Source organism: Pan paniscus, chromosome 4, assembly GCF_029289425.2.
Source record: "Pan paniscus chromosome 4, NHGRI_mPanPan1-v2.0_pri, whole genome shotgun sequence".
Taxonomy (NCBI): Eukaryota; Metazoa; Chordata; class Mammalia; order Primates; family Hominidae; genus Pan; species Pan paniscus.
The window spans coordinates 54856745-54880276 of NC_073253.2; the positions used below are offsets into that span (position 1 = coordinate 54856745).

General features: G+C 40.3%; 1 protein-coding gene across 6 annotated transcripts in view; it reads left to right on the top strand.

The window, feature by feature from the left end:
- PDE4D (phosphodiesterase 4D) overlaps window positions 1-23532 on the top strand; it is a 1528950-nt gene that overhangs the window by 1436056 nt on the left and 69362 nt on the right. For all 6 annotated transcript variants that reach the window (XM_034960060.3, XM_063604447.1, XM_034960062.3 and 3 more), the window contains one exon: window positions 22977-23089. In XM_034960060.3, the coding sequence (XP_034815951.1) occupies window positions 22977-23089 (113 nt within the window). The remainder of the gene's footprint in view (window positions 1-22976; window positions 23090-23532) is intronic.

Consider the following 23532-nt stretch of genomic DNA (forward strand, 5'->3'; position numbering starts at 1 on the left):
ACTTCGGTGGTAGGTCTCTACTCAGTGAATAGAGGTCTCTACTTCAGTGGTAGGTCTCTACTCAACATGGTACTTATAGCCGTTTTATACTTGCTATCTTAAAAAAATATGCAGGCTTTCACTGCTGTGAATAGATAATTGATATTTATGTTTCATAATCTGTGAAGATAGCTAACACATTTCTGACAGTTGCAATTTTTTTTCTCAAAAGGAGTTTGAGCATGCCTATCCCTCTCTACCCAAGTATATTTAACAGCATTTCTATCTATTGGGGAATCTGAGTGAGGATGACGTGTCAGGGATTAGAATGGACAGGAAGAGTCTCTGTAAGAGGGGGGTGTGATGCTGGAGCAATTTATGAAAATTGGGTCCCCTGGTAACTGTAGTGGATGTTATACAGACAGTCCTGCAGAGTCATCCACGAGGCTGACTCACTGACAATGTACACATAGAGGTGGGCCTCGAGTGTGTGCAAATAACAAGTTTACTACTGCAGGCAAACTCTTCGTTTATTCATTTGACAGATTTATATTGAGGGGCACTGTTCTAGGAGCTGGGGATTTGGTAATAAATAAGATAGTCATGGTCCGTAACCTCATAGAGCTTACACATCAACTGTTTTGCTTTAAAATATTGTACATTCAGAGGTGTTTGTGCTCCGACCATATGACTGCAATATGTCATTTGATAAACCTTTCAGGCATGACTTGGACCCACCCAGAACTTAGCTTTAAAGCTATCAGATTGACAGGAGGAGAGAACACTGGCTTTAGATGACAAATCATGGAAATAATTATGAAAAGACCCTCCAGTTTTTAATGACTTTACAAGAATAGTGTTCTTGTGAGACTATTGAATAAGAAGAAATATATGAACATTTGTATCATTCAACTGTCTAACTGATACCAACACCAATAAATATATGAACATCCTTATTATTCAAGTGTCTAATGAGTGAGGGACAGTGCCTGCAGGAAGGAGAGCCTCCCAACAATGGAAGCAGTGTTATTCTTCATGGTAGGGAGACCATTTTTTGGTTCCTCACAATGACTTTCAGGCTGGAATGATTTCCAAGTAGGGCAGGGAAGACAAATATCTGAAGCCTAAGGGAAGCTCCAGGGTGATTCTTGTAGTTTTGTTTGGCAGACTTTCTAAAAAGCATTGTCAGATAGTTTCGGAGCAAGCAGTTTAGCCATCTACTACCACACAATATATTCAAATCAGAGTAAGCTGGAAGAAAGTCATCCAACATCCAAGTCTCAGCCTGGCCTATGTCAACATACTTCTTCTTAAGACTAAGCTGTAGGGGTACTATGCTTATTACCTCGGTGTGAAATAATCTGTACACCAGCACCCCATGACATGCAATTTACCTATATGACTAACCTGCACATATACCCCTGAACGTAAAATTTAAAAAATTTTTATAGATATGTTAAATTTGAGATGTTTATTGAACATCAAAGCAAAAATGGTGAATGAACAGATATATGACACAAAAAAGACTAAGGTATAATCCTATATCATGAGTGAATAGGAATTTTTTGTTATTGGTGTTTGCGTTAGTTGAGATTTTATTCAGCAGTAAATAGAGAGATTTAAAATAGAAGTGGCTTAAGGAAGACAGATATTTCTCCTTCATGTAAAATCTGAAAGTAGGCAGTCCAAAGTTAATATGGCACCTCTATCCAGTACAGTCTTCAAGGACACTTGCTCTTTCCATCTTATTGCACTGTGAGGTGTAGCCTCTGTTGCTAAATTCAACTCACCATCCAATATGGCTGCTCCGACTCCAGCCATCAACTTCACATTCTAGGCAGTAGGAAAGAGAAAACAATAAATACAGGCAGATAAAAAGATAGATGACAAATTTCTCTTAAGGGAAGTTTCTAGCACATCATATAATATCTACATAACGCTTCTACTACCAACTCATTCACCAAAACTTAGTTATATGGCAACACCTGGCAACCAAGGAGGCTGTGAATTTTCTCTATTTTGGGCAGTCACATGCTTACATGAAAACTGGTATTTGAAAACAAGTGATGAAGAAAAGCATCAATATTAGGGGACATTTAGCAGTCTCTGCCACAATGTTGCCTATTAATAATGCTGCATACATTTTAAATATTTAATATCAGTCTGCAACACTCTATTTGCAAGGTAATGTATAGTATAATCTTTACCATATGAACTTAGTAGCCATGGTGTTCAGGAAAGTTGTGTTATTTTGTGCTAGAATATTTTACCTGCCCTAGGTAAGGGCCTAAAGATAAAATGTGCTAGACTAATTAATTTTAATGGCATATAGCAAGAGATTTCCAGCGTTAAAGATTGCATCTCCACCTGCAATTTGGGAAAGGAAAAACTGATAGCACAAAATAAAAGTAGTGGGTGTCCTGAAAACTGTCTGCTGCTCTTCATGTTCTTACCAACTCATATCCTCATCTAAATTTGAATCACAGGTACATTCTGACCTTGTCGTAGAGAGAGTCCTAAAGTCTCATGAGAGAATTACCGTGCTTGTTCTAACAAGACTGTGTTCCAGCAGGCATGCCAAAATTTGATAGCTACAAATAGGGAGATTTGAAAGGAAAGAGGTGGGAGAGGTAATTTCTTTTAACTCAACTGCATCTGGTGGATTAAGGTAGACAATATTACCATTTTGCTGACAGAAGGCAGACATGGCACTAAAGAGGGAGAATGAGCAACCACAGAGCTGATTTAATTTCCAGTGGGGTTTATGGAAGCGCCAAAACATGATGTAGCCAAATGTTCCTAAAAGTATGAAGTAATTTAATTTGTTCCATCATTACAAGAAATTAAAGCCAAGCACAATTACATCCCAGTAGTAAAAGGAACCCACTGAATTGCCATTGTTATTGACTAAATGAAGTGAGATTTCTGATTACCTTGTCCAGCACATTTTAATTTCTGTCTGTCCATTTATTCCAAATCACATTACAGGGCCTTAACTGATCTTGACAAAATAAACTACATTATTAAGGTGCAGTTTAACCTGAGAAGCTTTAATTACTAGATTAGAGTTTTCAAATGGGCATGTCTTCTAGATTTCAGTACATTTAGGGATGTAATTATTAGAGATTCTTTGTTTCTTATGTGCAAAAGAGACCCAAGTTTAAAAGGAAGACTTAAACTTACGGAAGTGATTTTTTTTTTCTTCCACCAAGAGTCTCTTTGTAGACAGATGTCTGTTCTGTTGGGAGTGGACTTACACCTCCTGAATGCTGTGATTGAGAGAGCTGCCTCCATAGTGGAAAGCCCCCGGTAGAGGGTAGTACCCAGATTTCCAAGGGGAGTGGAGTTGGGGGACTAAATGATGTACAGTGAACCCTTTCATAAGTAGGGTGTCTAGATGATTTAGCATTCAAACCAGAACACTTTTTAGAATGAAAGGCAATGCTATTCATAATTACACTGGTATAACAGGCATAGACCTGGGAAGTTCCAGGCCAATTAGGATGTATGGACTCTGTACCTATAAGGAAGACAAGGCAATAGATATGTAAACAAATCAATGTGATAGTCATTATAGGTATCTGGAGAATGAAAGGCTCTATAGGACACTGTGGGTGGGTGGGTATGGAGAACAGTCACTCTCTTAGGGATTTCTCTCCCCTGGCACAAAAGTTACACTAATCATGTGACATCTCAGAGCATGAAGTTTGTAGCTCCCTGAACCATATTCATATTCCTCTAACAGTCCAGTTAATGATTCTCAGATGCATTAGAAACTACGGAAATATTATAGAAAAGAAGCCTTAACAGGGGAAATGTTTCATGCTTTTTCAGTTCAATTCAACAAACATTTATTGGATACCTAGTATATGACAGCCAGTGTTTAGCACCAGAGATCAAAAAATGAATTCATTATGGTTCCAGCCCCAGAGAAATTCAGTCTGGTAATAAACACATAATTGTGATAGACTGTTTAGTGATTTAATAACTTAAAGAGTTAACTTCTGATTTGGTTCTCATGCATCAAACATAATATTTGCCAGTCTCTATCTCTACAAGGAGCCCTGGATTTTTCCAAGTCCCCTACTAATGCTAGATAATATGGCAAAATACACAAGCTGATCAGGCTGTTTTAGAGACTCTTTTAAGCCAGAGATCTTTTGTTTTCCAGACTGCTAATTTATTTTTTTCTACCCAGAAAGCCCTTCCTACCATCTGAGCTATTCTGACCAAATCAGCAAAGACAAGCTACAGAGATTTAGGATGTCTGGGCTAAAAAGGTTTGCTTGTTTAATTAGATAAATAATTTGAGGATGCTTTCCAGGATTACTGTTCCTAACCACATTGATAAATGCTGGGAAGACTATCTCAGTTATCCAGCATTGGATAACAGACCACTGGAGAAGAGTGAAAGTTCAGTGTGAGCTGGGAAAGATCCCAAAAATCCTAACATGCTCTAGGTGCCTGCATATAAAATTCATCATCATAGTGACTTTAGGACCACTTGCTATTTTTCAGGCACTGCTTTACATACATAGTCCTATTTAAATAATTTTCAGAATCATACTGTGATATAGGTACTGCTTTCTCCATTTTATAAATTAGAAAACAAGCTAGGTTAATTCACTTTTATAAGGTGCCAAGCTAGTTAGTCAGTGGCAAAGCTCAGATTTGGAAACAAGGACTGCCTTACTCCAAAAACTGTTCTCTTAAATTTCAGTGTTTGTAAGGTCCCTCACTGCCCCAGCATAACCCAGCATTTGGTCCATTCAAGGATTAAGAGGAACAGGGATCTGCCCGCCTTGTTTCTGCAGAAAGAAATGGGGGAGGCAGAGCTGGATCTAACCAAACAGGTTAAATTTAAGTGCCAGGTTTCCGTGAAGGAGAATTATGCCAGCAATGGTTTCTCACCTTAATGAATTCATTTCTAACCATTCTTTGCCCTGCAAAGACAGCAGGATCCTGGGTCCACAGGGCCCAGTTCATGGAGAGGAGAAAGAGGCAGATAATGGGAGCAAAAAGTGAAGAATTCAAGCTGCAAAATGTAACGGAATTCTCAAAGTGCTGCATTCTCTTCACTCCCTTATCTGGCAGCTCCTGTTTTTTCTCCTTTGCCTCCCACAGTTGCCACTTTAAAAAGTCATTTTTAATGTGGCACATATACACCATGGAGTACTATGCAGCCATAAAAAAGAATGAGTTTATGTCCTTTGCAGGGACGTGAATGAAGCTGGAAGCCATCATTCTCAGCAAACTAACACAGGAACAGAAAACGAAACACTGCATGTTCTCACTCGTAAGTGGGAGTTGAACAATGAGAACACATGGACACAGGGAGGGGAACATCACACACCGGGGCCTGGTGGGGATTGGGGGAGCAAGGGGAGGAAGAACATTAGTACAAATACCGAATGCATGCAGGTCTTAAAACCTAGTTTGTGTTGATAGGTGCAGCAAACCACCATAGCACATGTATACCTATGTAATAAACCTGCACATTCTGCACATGTATCCCAGAACTTAAAGTAAAAAAAAAAAACACAAGAAAACAAACAAAAAAACTCCTTTTTAAACATTGTCTCAGCGTCCAGTCGGTTGAGTTTCTGCACTTTTAGACACTCAAGCCCCTTCTTTCGTCCTTTGCTCCAGTGGTTGTAGCTTCCTACCTCCTTCTTACCCTCACTCCTAGGCTTCCACTTTAGAGAATTTGGAGAAATGGGGAAAGAAAAGACTGTTTTGTGCATGGTGTGCCTGCAGCCTAGTGCCATGAGCTGGTTCTTGCCGTGTCTGAGCCACCAGATCCACTCCTTCTGTGGTTCACACGCTATTCCCTCTATCCCAGCCAAGCTTGCAAACTCTGATCATGAACTACCAGGTGGAGGCGGGCATGGATATCCTCCCCAGGAAGCCTGTCTGGAACCTCTGAACTTTTCTGACCTGTGCATGCCTCTACCACAGCACATCTTAATTTCTTTTGAAATCACTGCATTTGTTCATTTGTTAGTTGTTTGCCTCTAGATGGTAGACGCCTTGAGGCCAGAATTCTTCCGAACTAAGCTTTGGAAGTTGAGCACCTCATAGAATACCAAGCTTCTCGTATTACTGGTGGGGTTCAACAAGTATTTGTTGAGAAGTGATGAATCAAGCTAAAGTTTAAGTAGGCAAAGATGAATCACGTCATAACCTCTGGTTTCCCAAATTTGTCTACAGAAAAGGCTCCTTGCTAGGTAAAACAAAAACAGAAGAAGTATGTGGATTCTCTTCAACTTTGGGACTCATCACCCTGAATCTCTCAGTTATCTCAAGACTGATTCCCTCCACCCTGGAGGGCCTCCCTGCCCCTCCTTTGTACAGCAGTGAAAGGCAGAAATTGAATAGAAGGAGGGAAAGAGGGAAAAAGGTCTAGATGATCAAGTGGCAAAAACAAATAACCCAGCATGAACAAGTATGCAGAGAGGGAACTCTGAGGAAACTTGCTGACAAAAGATAGAGATGGAGGTGAGGTCAACCACAGGGGAATAATGGGGGCAGACAAGTCTAAGGAGGTAGATTTTATAGGGACTTCAAATAGATGAACTGAAGTTTGGGGAAGACCTAAAGGCATTAAAAATCCAGTATAAGTTCTTGATTAAGGACAGATATCATAATAATTATTATTATAATACAAGGGGTGCTTTGGGAACATAGGCTATGTAGGAGGGATTGACAGAAGAAGGGAGGAAAGATCTAGGAAAATGAGGGCCAAACGGAAAGGTGTCCTTCTCCTGTTCATTTGCCAATGAAATGCTTAGGATATATGGTGGTCTGCTCCTACCCTCCACAGTTCTAGCCACTGCAACCAGAATGCCCAGCAACCATGTCATTCATTCATTCACATGGTCTATCTGTCTCCTATAGGCATTTCAGTGAGTGGCCGCTGCTTTATGTGTTCTGTTGGTAAACTTGTAGTACCCTGAGAAAACTCACACATTATGGAGAAATTACTTCAAAAAATATGCACAGTAGTTAACTCAAACCTTTTTATGTGTTCTACTCTCACGTGAAGTAGAGAAGTAGAGGGAGAGTTTTTTAATTATAAAAAGGGAAGAAGAGAGAAGAGGGAAACAAAACTAACATTTATTAAGCAAGGTAATTTCTTACCTCAGTGTTTTCAAACCAATTGGTAGATTTCAAAATCAATTTAATGGGTCACAATTAATACTTTAAAAATTAAATAAAATAGAAAACATCAGAGGGAATCATACATAGTAAGGATAAATATTATTTCATGTTAAATTATGTTTCAATTCTCTGTATTGGCTCGAATATATATTTACTCTTATGTGTATGGTATACACTGTTCCTATATATACATTTCCTTTTTATTTTATATATATCATTCTTTTTATTGGTTTAATTTATACTGAAATGCATGGTTTGTTAAAGACTGTAAACAAATTTTGCCATGACTATTATTTATAAAACACGCGAGTTTCTTTAAATAGGAGTCCACTGCTCTCCTCTACCTTTTAAAAATAAATATAGGTATAAAACCTTTTTGTACATTTTTTTTATATTACTGAAAGCCAGCATCCACATGCCTTCAAAAGTGAGCACCTCTTACTTTAAACAAATCTACCAGGTTATAGTATAAAATATAAATTTTACTGTAGTTTACTGTCAATAAACTTTGTAAGCCACTGCTTCATTTCATTTAAACTTCCCCAAAACCTTGTATGAGTGGAGTCTGGGGATTCAGAAGAAGACGGTGGTCATCACAGAAGTTGAAATTCTCTACTGTTTACTTTTTTTCAAAGGTCTTGTTAGCGGTGGCCTTGAAGGTGATGAAGAAAGACACTTTCAAGGTGGACAGGTATAATTATTGGGTCACCAAGAACAAATTTGAAAAACAAAATATGCCAATTGAAATTAGCATGTAGCACCTAAATATCCAGAAGCTTCTTCATTGAATAATTTATTCATTGAATAAATTATGTAAACTGAATTAGTAATTCCTAGTGAAATAGTAGATGAATTGAGAATAGTGGTGTTGGTAAAAATGGAAAAAACTTTTTTTCTTTTGAGACAGAATCTCACTCTGTCCCTAAGGCTGGAGTGCAGTGGCACGATCTGAGCTCACTGCAACCTCTGCCTCCCAGGTTCAAGTGAGTCTTGTGCCTCGCTTGAGGCACAAGATTAGATTTAGCAGAGATGGGGTTTTGCTTTGATGGCCAGGCTGGTCTCAAATTCCTGGCCTCAAGTCATCTGCCCACCTTGGCTTCCCAAAGTGCTGGGATTACAGGCATGAGCGACCGTGCCTGGCCAAAAAAAAAAAAAAAAAAAGAAACTTAATTCAACAATTTAAGAGTTATACTTCAAGAATGGAGATATATAATGAAAATATGAAGTCTTCAGAAGAACACACATATAATAATTTTAGTAAATCTCAAATTTATCTCAAATCAAAAACCTGCTACACATATTTTTGTCTTAATTATCATAATTAAAAATGTCTACACATTACATAATACTATCTAGTAAATATGCCCTAGAGATTATGTGTGTGTGTGTGTGTATGTACACCCATTATGTTTTCAGACAATTGGAAGAAAATTGTTAGGCAATTGTTTTTCTTTTATCAAGGAGCTGTCATTTAAGTGCAAAGCTGGAGTATTCAAAATAAAATTTAGGCTTACAAGATCAGGGCATGGCAAGACTTATCCAGATTGCTGTGGAATAATATATGCTTCCAAACGCTAATCTTAAGGATGAAAAACACATAAATGACATGCCTTCTTCCTCTTGCTTACCTTAGTGACTACAGTTTAAATAATCTAAAATAGCAGATACCATCAATACTGTTGCTAATTATGCTACTTTTCAGAGAGGTACAAGAGTCCTTGTACCTCAGGTAGTAGTGATACCACTACTAGTATCAAAAATACAAGATTGTTTTGTTAATTTTGACCATGTTTTAAAAAAAGATAGGGAGTAGATGAATTACTATTAAAAGCAGCTCTTATATATTACATGTAATAGATGATAATTACAAGTTTTTAACAAATAACACATTTAAGTTGAACTGAACCGCCAAAAAAGATAGAGATATGAATATATGATTTTTAGATTAAAGTTAGTTTTAACATTCAAATAAAGTGTGGGAAAATGGCCTGGAGGCCACCTTCTAGGGAATGTATTTTTAGCCCTATTTTACAAAAAGAAAACTGAGGTACACAGAAGTTAATTTGCCCAAATTTGCCCCATGGTTGCTAAGTTGCAGAGCCAGCATTTGAACTACTGTTCCCAAGTCATACTCTTTCTATTGCTTGTAACTATCATCGTAGACCACTAAAGTGGATACCTCCACAACTCTTTGCTTTCCACTGCATCTGGACTACCACAATAGCTCCTTAGTCTCCATCCTTCTCTCTTCTCCATTCTGTCCTCTTAGGCTACCAGTGCACTTATCCAATTCCCACAATATCCACTAGCTCAAGGCCACACATTTAAGTGTTCAACTCTACTTCCCTTCTCCTCCCTGGAATGTGTCTACTCCACCCAGCCCATTTACTGCCCACACATACAACCTTTATTCAGGCTGCAGACATTTCTTACACCTGACAACAATGCCAGCGGACTCCCTCCTCCCACAGCCATTAAAACCACAGTCTTCCTTGAAGACCTACATCCAAGTTCACCTTCTTCCTGAAACCCAGCACACTGAGCTACAGTCCATACCTCCCTCTCCCTGCTCGAACTACAGTAGCACTCCCAGGCTGAATGATTTATATGCTACCTTACACTGTCTCTAGGCAGCAGCCGATCATGTGTCTGATTTTCTCAGCAGGTTATTATGGTTCTTTCCTGGGCCCAGGTTGCTGAATCTTTCATGTTCTTGTATTTCACAGCAACTATCACATCAGAGAGGCTCAATAAATATGTATGGATTTTTTGACTATTCTCTTTCGGGGAAAAAAAATGAGAGAAAGAAAAGAAGAAAGGGAGGGAGGAAAATTACTCTCTGACCATTTCTCAATAGCATACAAAGTCAGGAGGAAGAGAAATAAAATGTCCTTAGTGGAGATTTCAACCATATGGGAACCTACTAAACACATGTATTTGTTAATGTTTTGGACTTACCTGACATATAGGTGTAGGTATAGGAAAACCTATTCCAGGTATTCTTCAAGAGGTGATAGTTGTTGTATGAAAAATGCATTCTAAAATCAAACAGGTTTAGATAATGCTTGTTAATAAAATTAAATATCTCATTTTGCTGTGGACCTTCTAGCTTTTGGTAGGTTCGTGTCCATTAGAAATCACTGTAAAAAGCCTACATATACAATATTTCCCAAACTTGTTTGACCACAAAACATCATTAGTAAGGAGAATCTTATAGGGACAATATTGATTGGAACATTCTTTGGGAAATGTTTGAAATGATCTTCCCAGTAACCTCAGTGTAAGTGATGCTCTGTCATTAACCAGTGACAAATACATATTCTTCCTACATAGTTGACTTTTCATGATTTGGTGTGGTCTTGTAAAAGCTATTCTATTTTGTTGTTTGTTTGTTTTTGAGACAGAGTCTCACTCTGTTGCCCAGGCTGGAGTGCAGTGGCACCATCTCCTCCACCTCCAGGGTTCAATTGATTCTCCTGCCTCAGCCTCCCAAGAAGCTGGAACTACAGACATGTGCCACACACACCTTGCTAATTTTTGTATTTTTAGTAGAGATGCGGTTTTGCCATGTTGTCTAGGCTGGTCTTGAACTCCTGGCCTCAAGCGATCTGCTCGCATCAGCCTCCCAGAGTGCTGGGATTACAGGCGTAAGCCACTGTGCCTGGTCTAAAAGCTATTCTAAATCATAGGTTGTTCACTCACATTTGGCTCAGAACTGGTTAATATTTGAGGGTTGATGGTGATGACAGAAAAATAGTAACTGTTTTAGGATTGAGAATCTGTGAAAAAGGAAGGAAACTCTCAAATATTAACTACCTTATTTAAAATTAACTTATTTAAACAACTCTGCAAAGTGGTTCAGTATACCTACTATTGATTGAATACCTTCTATATGTCAGATACAGCCCTTGGTACTTTACATTTCTTATGCATTTCTCATAATAACCCTGTAATTCTCAATGTATACAATGTGCTCAGGTCTTTTAAATGGCTTATTTCAGATAATACAACTAGAACAATGGCAAGGCTGGAATTCAAGTTCTGAGTGACTCAAAAGTCCATGCTCTTTCTGATCTATCACACTATTTCCCATGAAGAGCTCTTATAGGTTGTGGATTCTTCTGTGTGTATAATAACTTTCTTAGCCAAATCTAAATCTCCATAGATATTCTTGTAAAATTATAAAACTAATTTATCTTATTCATGTATGGAGCCAGTTCATATACAACTGGATAAGCCAAATATAACCGATATACTCTTGAGTTCTGAAATTTGTTCTCTATAATGCACACAGTTAACAAATGTAGGTTTACCAGTAGGCCAAAATAGTTTATCACTCATATGTGTTGCTTGTAATGTAAGTAATGAGATTAAAAATTGTACATAAGAAATTACCTTTCTGAGACTCTGTTCATAGCCTGTTTAAAAGGGCCTAGTCTTTTTGGGAAATCTTTTGTGTGTTTTTTCTTTTCTTTTTCTCTTTTTTTGGGACAGAGTTTCACTCTTATTGCCCAGGCTGGAGTGCAGTGGCACAATCTCGGCTCACTGTAACCTCCACCTCCCGGGTTCAAGTGATTCTCCTGCCTCAGCCTCCCAAGTAGCTGGGATTACAGGCACCCGCCACCATGCGTGGCTAATGTTTTGTATTTTCTTTAGTAGAGATGGGGTTCATCATGTTGGCCAGGCTGGTCTCAAACTCGTGACCTCAGGTGATCCACCTGCCTTGGGCTCCCAAAGGGCTGGGATTACAGACATGAGCCACCATGCCCGGCTGTGTGTTTTTTCTTAACCCCAGTCTTCAACTGGACAAATGTCTCTTTGGCATTACTTCTTAACCCTTAGGTATCTCATAGTGAGAGAGATATAAATGCTAAACAGAGATTTATAAGAAAGTTAAAAAAAGAAGAAGAAGAAAGCAGAGATAGCGATTCTGAATAAAAGATTCTGGGGCAGTGTTGATTAAAATAATTGTTTTCTTTTCTTCACTCAGGAAAGTATTCTTAACTTGGAGTCCTTGGTGACTTCAGGGAAGTCAGAGAACACTTTTAGAGTAAAAAATATTGATAATATGAACTTATGCTCATTTTTCTGGGGGTGTTTGCATCAGATGCACCTTTGTGCATTCATCTGTTTCTCCCAAACATCATACTAGTGTATTGGTGAATTCTTTTAAAATTTTACTCTATTTTGTAAGGATCATTACATATGAATGATATACCATAATACTTGTCATTTTTATTTTAATGTTAATATTTCACTACAGTAAGACACCATGATCTGCTTTACCATTACCAAATTTTGGCAATGTTAGTTCCTAATACTCTTTTAAAAAAAGAGAAAGAGTTTGAAAGCAAAAGACTGAGAACAAGAGATAGACGAGGGTGATTACATGTAGGAAGCCACACCCAGGCCAGTATTACTATTTGAATCTCATTTGGAAATAAATATTCTTATCTGATAGAAAACAAGCATACTTACTGATTATTCACTCACAAATATTTGCTGAGTGCCTGTAAATGTCAGGAATTTTCTAGACAGTTATAGAAAGGCCTAGACACAAATATAAAAATGACATTGGAAAAGTCATAGAGGCAGAAGCCAGCAAATTATTTCCAGGTGGAAAGATTGGCTAAGATGGGCAGTCTTGGATGGGATAGTCTTAGATGTAAATAAAAGGGAAAGGTATTGAAAAGCAGCCGAGAAAGGCCTATGTGAACAGAAGTGTGACATTAATACAATAAGTAGGAGAGAGTTGTGCAGCAGGTTCTTAAAAGAATGAAACAATAAAACCAGGGTTTAAGGAAGATTATTCTGACTTTATAAATAGGACTGTGTTGAGAAAAAGTGAATCCAAGGAGATCCAGTAGTAGACCATTATATGAATCTAGAAATACACAGATGAGAATTTGACTGAAGGTGACAGTTACAGAAATTAAGAAGAAATTGGTAAGTCAACTGGCAAAGTATTGGATGGGAATATGGTAGGGGTAGGAGTGGAGATAAGCAGAGTGAGTGTAAATATACTCCAGAACTTTCTATTTATTAATAGCTTTATTTCTGAGAATACCTCAATTTCAAATAGAAAACATGTACCCCTGAAGAACAGTTGAGCTAAACTCACAGAATTCCAGGATCATGGTATTGGATGGGATCCTTGACAAGTAACTGGTCAGTTTAGGAATTCCCTCTACACACATAGCTGACCCCATCCAGGCTAACTATAATGAACAACCTTAAAACCAACACCTAACCCAGATAGTACAATTTCAGAAATCAGATAATAAATGAATGTTAGAGCTGGGTAGGTGCTAAAGATAATCTGTTCAAACTCCTTGTTTTCTCTAAGGAATACTGTATGCAGTAATTGACAAAGGTGAAGAACAAAAGACTGTTATATCCTAAGATTGATAGTATATGATGGAAACACAGATGCTCTCCTAAAGTCCCCCCAGGGAAATAAAATTGATTCCTAAAATTACAACAAGAATACGTAAATAGCATACATAATTGTAACTTTTTTTAAGCCTGTTTGCAAAAATTGTCCTGTAACTTTGTTCAAACAACTTCCCAGACAAAAGCTTCCTCAGTAGCATTCTTTAACACTTTCTTTAGTCTTGTGTTGCTGAAATATGTGTTTGGAATGAAAATTATCTTAGCGCAAACCTGTGGGTATATACGGTCTGTACTGAATATCAATGGCAAAGCCTTGATATTTGTCTTAGCTCAAGCTGCTATAACAAAAATACCATAAACTGATGGCTTAAACAACAAACATTTATTTCTCACAGTTCTGGAAGCTGGAAGTCTGAGATCAGGGTGTCAGCATAGTCAGGTTCTGGTGAGGGCATCTTCAGGGTTGCAGACTGCCCACATAGCCTGTATCCACATGGTAGAAAGAGAGCAACCTGTGGCCTCTTCTTATAATGGCACTAATCTAATTCATGAGGGCTCCATTCTCATGACCTAATTACTTCCGAAGGGCTTTCCCTCCAAATACCGTGACACCAGGGATTAGATTTCAGCATATGAATATTGGAGAGACACAAACATTCAGTCCATAACAATATTTTCCTTTGACATTTCCTTTTTCTTTGCTCCTGAGAATTTTTCCTCCTAACTTTCTGCAGCTTCTCCTTCCCCTTCAGGGACTGCCTAGGATTTTCTCCTTATCTGGTCACCAACCTCTTAACTGGTCTTTACTTTTCTGATCTGCCTTTATACTATTCCCAGAGTAATCTTTTTGAAAAGCAAATCTGACCATGTGACTTCCTCACTTAGAAGATTTTTAATGGCCTCTTTAGAAGAAAATATTGTCTTAGAATAGTATACAAGTCCTCCAAGACTAGTTCTCCATCTTCATCTTTGTCCATTGTCTGATCTAAACTTTATATCCCTACCTGTTTGTAGCTTCCTGAATGGCCTGTGTTCTCTAAGTGAACTTCTTCAGAATGAATCCCTGTTCATTCCTTGAAATTCTTTTTTCTTTCTAGCCACCCTAAAAACTGTTCCAGGTAACTATTAAGTTTCTGGACCCCGAGGTTATACCTAGGTATTAGTTGATAGGCTCACTAAAATTAATAGAATGTTTGCATTTAAGTTAGAGACTTGAGTCCAGGAGAAAGTGAAGATACAATGGAGGAGGAAGGGAAAAGAATCTATTAGGCAATCAATGCAAGATTATTTAACTCACAACCTCTCACTTGAACTAAAATAACTTACAAGGTTCTTGTTATTATCTCCAATCTATAGGTGAAATAAGGCCCTAGAAAGATTAGTAGCTGAATTGCCTGGAATTGCTTGTATGTAGTGGAATAGAGATTGGAATCTTTCTCCACTCTTCCAGTTTCTTTCAAAGAATAATATCACTCACAGTTGCACACATGTCACATGAAGCCCCCAACCTAGATGCCTAATTAAACTTAGCTCAAACTCCAATTTTTTGGACAAAAGGCCTCCTTATTCTTATAAAAGCTTTCTCCTCTTTCTTTGACTCTTCTCTGATGTCAGCTCAGAGAGACATTTCTGCTTGGGCCAATCTGGCCTTCAAGCTCAGTCCCTTCAATGAATAAAACAAAACAAAACAAAAAATCTTTTAAAGTCGGGATTTTGTACCTTCAGTAACCTTATTGATGATTGGGAGAAAGGGAAAACGTACAGGTTGGAGTTACCCTTTAGACCAAGCTGACTCCTTTCTCTTATATGCACACACACACACACACACACACACACACACACACACCTTCAATAACCTTATTGATGATTGGGAGAAAGGGAAAATGTACAAATTGGAGTTACCCTTTAGACCAAGCTGACTCCTTTCTCTTACACACACACACACACACTCTCTCTCTCTCTCTCTCTCTTTCATGCCCTTACATACATGCACACACAGAGACCAAGGTGACTCCTTTCTCTTACACACACACACACGCATGCACACAAACACACATTCTCTCGCTCTCTCATACGCTTATACACATGCACACACATACATATTCCCTCTCTAGCAACTGGCATATTCCTCCCCTTTCCTGTGTAGATGAGGCACAGATTAGTTCCACCCAAACCAAAGCTCTTCAAAGTCTCACCTTCTGTCATAAATAGCTTTATCGAACATTTTAATGCAGGCAGACTCTCGTGAAAGAAATTCTGGTGAATTCCATTGTTTTTTTCTCCATCATCTTATTACAGTATGATTAATAAGTTAGTGACTACAAGGTTGTAGTTTTTAAGAGCAAGAAGTCCACTCCCTTTCAAGTCACATTGGGCAGTCCTTCTGTTCATACCTGACATACTGTGGGAACATATGTCTGCATAGGATTTTAATACAGAGATTGTCTTAGATAAGAATAATCGTCAGAGAAGCAAATGGTCTATAAGTTATTTAATTTTATTCTTAATATGGTCAAAGATAATGGTTGCACTGACTTCAACTTTACTTTCTTCAATTCCATTAATTGCATAGCGCTACAATTTTCCATATAAAATAAAATCAGATCCCATGTCACACAGTACTCTGAGTCACTCTGTGACTCCTACTCTTGAAGATATAGTCCTACCTGCAGATGCCTGACATGGCCAGTCTCTGAGATGGCCAGTGGCTGAGGATTTCTCAGATTTCTCCAGAATCTGTTCCCCTAAGCAAGGCCCTACTCATGGTTATTTCTTTTTTGACACACACATCTTTTTTTTTTTTTTTTTTTTTTTTTTTTTTTTTTTTTTTTTTTTTTTTTTTTTTTGAGACAGAGTTTTTATGCTCTTGTTGCCCAGGCTGGAGTGCAATGGCGCGACCTCTGCTCACTGCAACCTCTACCTCCCAGGTTCAAGTGATTCTCCTGCCTCAGCCTCCCAAGTAGCTGGGAATATAGGCATGTGCCACCAAGCCTGACTAATTTTGTATTTTTAGTAGAGACAGGGTTTCTCCATGTGGATCAGGCTGGTCTTGAACTCCCGACCTCAGGTGATCCGCCCACCTCGGCCTCCCAAAGTGCTGGGATTACAGGCGTGAGCCACCACGCCCGGCCGACACAGACATCTTGTTCATCATAGGTCTGTGTGCTTGCTCATCTTTTCTCTTAAAAATCCTTCCCACTCTCTTTTATTTCATTCTTGAGGACTCAGCCTTTTCCCACTCCACCTCTGTCCCTGTCTGATTTAAATAGTCCTCTTTTACTGTCCCATAGCCCACATGCTTCCTTCTGTGAGAGTGCACTCTACAGTTGTTTGCTGAAATTACCTCCTCTGCTGGACTCTGGGTAAGGGACACACTCTTTTCATCATCTTGTTTCTGCAGCCTCTAATAAAGTACATGGCACATAGTCAGTGCTAAATAAATGTTGAGTTACTGGTGGGACTAAAAGTCAATGAAAGCCAACCTCATGTTTATTTCATTTAAAAATTCTACTAGAGGCATAGGCAACATTCGGAAAAACAATTGTAGTTAGTGAGAAGATAAAAGAAAAAGAAAACCGTCACAAAATTGCACACATCTTTCCTTTGGAAGCTTTATGAAGTACTAAATAAAGTTTTATATATTTTATACAATTTTCAAATACTTCAAAACAATAATTTGATGCCAGAAATACACTTGGAGATGAGAGCAGCTTGCCACTAGCAAACTCTGCTTAAACCTATTACATGTACACATTGAAAGAGAATCCAAAGCCTTCATGTATTTCGCATCAGATAAAATGTATAGAGGAAAAAAAATTAAGTCAGCAAAAGTTAGACCTAACCTACACAAATCTTTTACTGTAGCAAACTAAAGGAATGACTAGCTCAAAGCAATACACGGTGAAACAGAAATCATTTTTTCCAGTTCTATCTACTGTAGACAGTATCAATTCCTTCCTTAGAACAAAGGGGAAATTTTGTAAGAATTAAGAGAAGAGAAGCTGGAACTGGTTAGGGAGATTTAAGTATTTGCTCTTAGCAGCTTTTTGTTGTAGTTCTTTTATTTTTAAAAAATCTGGATCAGTGCTCATCATGACTGGCCATCAGAGAAATGCAAATCAAAACCACAATGAGATACCATCTCACACCAGTTAGAATGGCAATCATTAAAAAGTCAGGAAACAACAGGTGCTGGAGAGGATGTGAAGAAATAGGAACACTTTTACACTGTTGGTGGGACTGTAAACTAGTTCAACCATTGTGGAAGACAGTGTGGCGATTCCTCAAGGGTCTAGAACTAGAAATACCATTTGACCCAGCCATCCCATTACTGGGTATATACCCAAAGGATTATAAATCATGCTGCTATAAAGACACATGCACACGTATGTTTATTGTGGCACTATTCACAATAGCAAAGACTTGGAACCAACCCAAATGTCCATCAATGATAGACTGGATTAAGAAAATGTGGCACATACACACCATGGAATACTATGCAGCCATAAAAAAGGATGAGTTCATGTCCTTTGTAGGAACATGGATGAAATTGGAAACCATCATTCTCAGCAAACTATCACAAGGACAAAAAACCAAATACCGCATGTTCTCACTCATAGATGGGAATTGAACAATGAGAACACATGGACACAGGAAGGGGAACATCACACTCTGGGGACTGTTGTGGGGTGGGGGGAGTGGGGAGGGATAGCATTAGGAGATATACCTAATGTAAATGAGGAGTTAATGGGTGCAGCACACCAACATGGCACATGTATACATATGTAACTAACCTGCACATTGTGCACATGTACCCTAGAACTTAAAGTGTAATAATAAAAAAAAATCTGGATCAGTTGTTATAATTTTTTTTTGTTTTTTTGAGTCGGAGTCTTGTGCTGTCGTCCAGGTTGGAGTGCAGTGGCCCAATCTCAGCTCACTGCAACCTCTGCCTGCCGGGTTCACGCCATTCTCCTGCCTCAGCCTCTCGAGTAGCTGGGACTACAGGCGCCCGCCACCATGCACGGCTAGTATTTTGTATTTTTAGTAGAGCCAAGGTTTCACTGTGTTAGCCAGGATGGTCTTGATCTCTTGACTTCATGATCTGCCCGCCTTGGACTCCCAAAGTGCTGGGATTACAGGCGTGAGCCACTGCGCCCGACCTCAGCTGTTATAATTTGTATTTTTTTTTTAAATTAAGGGCATACAAATAGTGTCCAAAATAAGTGGTATTTTTTGGACTTGTTCTCTTCATGCATACCAATAGGTCCATCTAGGAATTATGACAAGCCGATACAGTACTTTAGCAGACCTTCAAGTGTTGGCAAAGAAACTAATGTCCACATAGTTACACATCCTGTACAGTGGATCCTTTTACCTCAATGGTCAACATCACTGTGAGTTGTGGGTAAGAGTAATGGACTGAACATTTCACAAAAAATGACCTCAACCTCTAGCTAACTGCTGTGGCTCTGAGGTGATTACTTTTTTCCTTTTTCGAAAGGAAGCTGCTTCTTCAGCATCTTCTCCTGGAGCCCCTGGCACAGTTTCAGGCCATGTGTCAGGGGAACCTCTAAGCATATCACTGTGACAGAAGCCAAGTGCTGGCCCGCAAGAATTGAGGACTGTTTGTTCACAGAAGAGCCTCAGCAGAATGCGGGTGTTACATAGTTCAAAGGTGCCTTGAAGCAAACTGATGCTGTTGTAGCAGGGGCCTTCAAGGCTCAATTTATTTCTCAGTTGCTGTTCCATAGCCCTCGCCCAGCCTTTAGGGAGTTTAGCCAATAGTTTTTGCTTGGGTGTTTTTCTCTGTTTAGTTCCTTGACTTAGCAAGATTTGGTGCAGTTAAAGAGTTTTCATGTATTTTTAAGGAGAGCCACAGTGTATACTACTCTGGCAGGGGTTGAGGGGAAGTATTTTATTAATGAATGCAGTATGTGTTCTTGGTAAAAGCCAAAATTAAACTGGCTCACTGTTTTTGTCCTGCTAGCTGTCGACATTTAGGTGTGTTGCTTGGTGTGGTGACTCAATTTCCTGTAGGATAGTTGGCAACTCCACTTTGAGGTTTGTTCGGCGGGATGAAAAGGTCAGTTACTTGATGTCTTAGAACACTTGGGGTTAAAATTCCTAAAAGTGAAGCTTTACAAATGATCCTGAAAAATCGTGGCTAGCTATATTGCCTACTCACCTAGGAATTTGGAAAAAAGCAATATTCTCAGCTCTATGCTAATATCAAGAATAATTCTTTATTTGAGCAAGTTTCACAGAGCAAACTTTACTCTGTTGTTAGTAATTATTTTCTCACTAGTAAGTAGATGTGTTCCAGTGATTTTTCATTTTTCTTATTTATACAGATGTTAGAACTTAAAATATATGCTTACACCATTTTATCATCATACTCAAATTCTGTCTGTCAAAAATGGCTGGTGCATGGCTTGGACATAAAATGGATATTCTGAAGTAAATTGTTCCTCCTGTCACTATACTACCTTCTTAAGAACAAATCCTGTGTATAAAGTGCATGATGTCTTGAAGCATTAGCCAAAAATTTCCTGAATTATTTGCCACATTAAAAAATAACAACTGAAATATAATGTGTGGAGCCACATCCTGTTAGATTTGAGGCCTGAGTTTGTACTTTTGATTTCTGAAAAGCTTTGGGAACTTGGTGAAGATGGAGGAAGGGGGCAGTTTACTTAGCTACTGGGAAATCACTTGAGGCTCAGGCTTTCAGAAAGTTGGAGTGCAGGGGAGAGGAGCCACAGAAAGCCGAACCTCAGAGGGGACTCCCAGCTTCATTGTAACCAATGATTGAAAAGATGGCACTGAACAAATCCCAGACACAATGGTTATGCATCTTTAATCCACTGGATAGGCTAACTATGGACAGCTCAAATGATCATAAAACAAGTCAATGTCCTCTTAAAATTTCCTACATTCCTATATTATGGGAATGAGAGAGAGAGGAAAATATCAAAACCAAACCATATAGTAGATGTACTACCACGGCAACTAGGTGATGCTGTACTTGCATATGGAAGTTATTCAGTAAAATGAAAATGATTGTGTTAGAGCCATAGGCGAAAGTATTGTTTGTGATCTTTAGGGTGTGGGGTTACAATGGACTTCCTATATTTGTGTGTAATGCTTCAATTTTTATAACAAGCATGTAATATTTTTTACATTCTTAGAATTGGGGAAGCTATACAGAGCAGGTATTTTATATTTACCATTTAAAATTATTAATATCTTTAAGCTTGTTAAGGGGGGAAAAAAAAGCTTCAATCTGAAACTTTAATTCACCTGGCAAGGTTTAGGCAGTTGTTTGTCCATCTAAAGTATATATTTACATAGACTGCGGGGTGGAGGAAGTAGAACAAAAAAGAGGCAAATTTTAACCTAGAGTACTCAAAGTGAACAGTAAATAGTTCAAGTATTCTTGATAACAATAAGCCACGTGGCACATGTAACAACTACTTTAAAAGTTACTCTAACTTTTACAAAGTTCACATAAAAAGCTATCTCAAAAATCCCAGGAGCCTAAATTCAGTCCATGAACTTTATTTGTTGTGCCATGATAATTTATGGAGTCTAAATTTCAAGGGCAGAATTTCTTCTCCAATAACTGTAGATTCAAAGACAAAGACAAGGGATCCCACCACTTCGTGTAAGTTTCTCAGTATCTTCTTTCCACTCGACAATGACAAAGTTTTATCAAATGGACCCTTGGGAGTTAGACTTCGCCTAACTATGAATGGTTTGCTTATTGCATGCTAATGTAGAAAAGTTCTCCCACACTGATCTGCTTAGGGACAGTGTCCCTGGTGCCCTGGGTCAGCCTTTGTAAACAGAACAGGCTTTTCTGTATGCCTTTGAATATGGTCTTTCCGTTTTCTCAAAATTGTAGTGTACTCTGCACATGGTGGGTAGAAACACCCTTCCAGATTTTCTTCCTTGGCCCAAGATCATCTAGGTCTTATGCAATTCACAGGGGAAAGGAGTAGTATGCAGGACATGCGTAAATTCTCCTTACCATGTGGTTCTTTCACATTGCTGTTCCTTTAAGAGAACTCTTAGGCAATTCGGCATATGAAAATGCAGCCTATTGTCAAATTTGTGAATTATAAAGCGTTCCGACCCCACAACATTGTATATTTTGTTTGCTTGTTTCTGTCCGCCCCAACATTTAGAAGTCTGGTACTTAGTAGGGACTGGGCTGGGTAGAAAAAGAATGCGGTCTTAATTCCCACAACCCTGCCTCCTTGAAGTAGGTGAATCCTAAGCCTTTAGAAACGAACCCCCAGAAACCCTAAAACTTAAACCCTCAGAAACCTTGAGGGTCCTAAATAACCTTGTTTGTGAAACTTCGCAGGAAGCAGCCGGTCGTGGAGACGCAGAGGCTCCAGCGGTCTGAGCAACCTGGAGGGCAGTGGCTCGGCGGGGCGCGCGGGGTTCTAGCGAGGCAGGTGCGCGGCCGTGCGCGCCTGCGTGCCGGTCCCTCCTGAGCCCCGCGGCGGGCGCGACCCCGGACGGCGGACTGCAGGCGCTCCACGCCGGGTTTTCCGCCGCTCTCCTAGCACAGACAGTCCCACAGCAGCCCCACAGACACACACGCTCGCGCCTCCTCGTCTGCACTTCAAAGCGAGTGGCGCCCTGCTGCGCCGGGGGGGATGGCACTGCGAGGTGGCGGGGCCCCCGGGGCAGAGCCCGAGGGGAAGGACGCGGCGGGTGGCACGGACAGGGACAGGCTTTTGCAATTCGGAATCTTTTCGTAAGGGGGTTGAGGAGGAGCCAGGCGCGCCGAGGGCCGAGAGGGGCGTGAGGGGGAGTGTTCCCGGAAAGCTGCGGCGTTGGAGCCGCGCTGCGCCTGCCGCCCCAGGAGTTGAGAAAGAAAACAGGAAACGTGGTGGCCGCGCACCCGGCCGCGGCTGATTCATTCACTTCAAGTGCCGTGCAGAAGGCTCGGCAGGCGGGGCGGGCGTGGGGCCGCGGCTCCGGGTTGGGGACCGAGGAGATCCGGCTGTGGACCAGACGCTCCTCTGCGGGGCGGGCACCCAAGCGCGCTCGCCACCCCCTCGCCATCCGCTAGAGCCGGGCTCCTGGACTGGGACTCGGGCCCGCCGCACAGTTGAAAAGTCGCATAGTGGTTTTTCCGCTCGCGTCGCTGTGTGAAAGTTGGCTCGCCGCTCTTTGCACGCCCTCCCTGGAGGCCGACCCGAGACGCCAAGCTGGAGAGACCGTGCCTCCCCGAGGCCGGCCGCCCCGCGAGCACAGCCTCCGCCCCCGTTGCACTGCCGGGCTGGGCAATATGAAGGAGCAGCCCTCATGTGCCGGCACCGGGCATCCGAGCATGGCGGGGTATGGCAGGATGGCCCCCTTTGAACTCGCTAGCGGACCCGTGAAGCGCTTGAGAACTGAGTCCCCCTTTCCCTGTCTCTTCGCAGAGGAGGCCTACCAGAAACTGGCCAGCGAGACCCTGGAGGAGCTGGACTGGTGTCTGGACCAGCTAGAGACCCTACAGACCAGGCACTCCGTCAGTGAGATGGCCTCCAACAAGGTAAGCCCCGGTTCTGCTGTCACTGGTGCCCCCAGGCTGCTGATTCCCATGCCGGCGAGCCACTGGTACCCATAGCCCCGGGAAATAAATTGAGAGGTTTTTTAGGTTTACTGCATGTTGGCTATTCTGCTCCTTAGAGGGAGGTTCCTGTTTCCTTGCTTTGCCTCCCCTAGTCACGCCAGATAAACATTTTCCAAAAGCAATTTGACGTGCTAAATTTAAGTACCTCCCAAGACACAGGGTTCCTAAGTAACACTGTGCCCTTGCAGCAGAAACCCAGTAGGGTCCATGGGCATTGCATGTTTAAAGGTGTTCTTGGGATTCCCGGTTGAAAATAAGAATTGGTGGATGTCTGTGAAATCACTTGAATGTCACCACCTAGGGCACTCAAACTCAGAAGAGTTCATCGAACTTGGAACCTTCACCCTAATTCATCTAGTTGT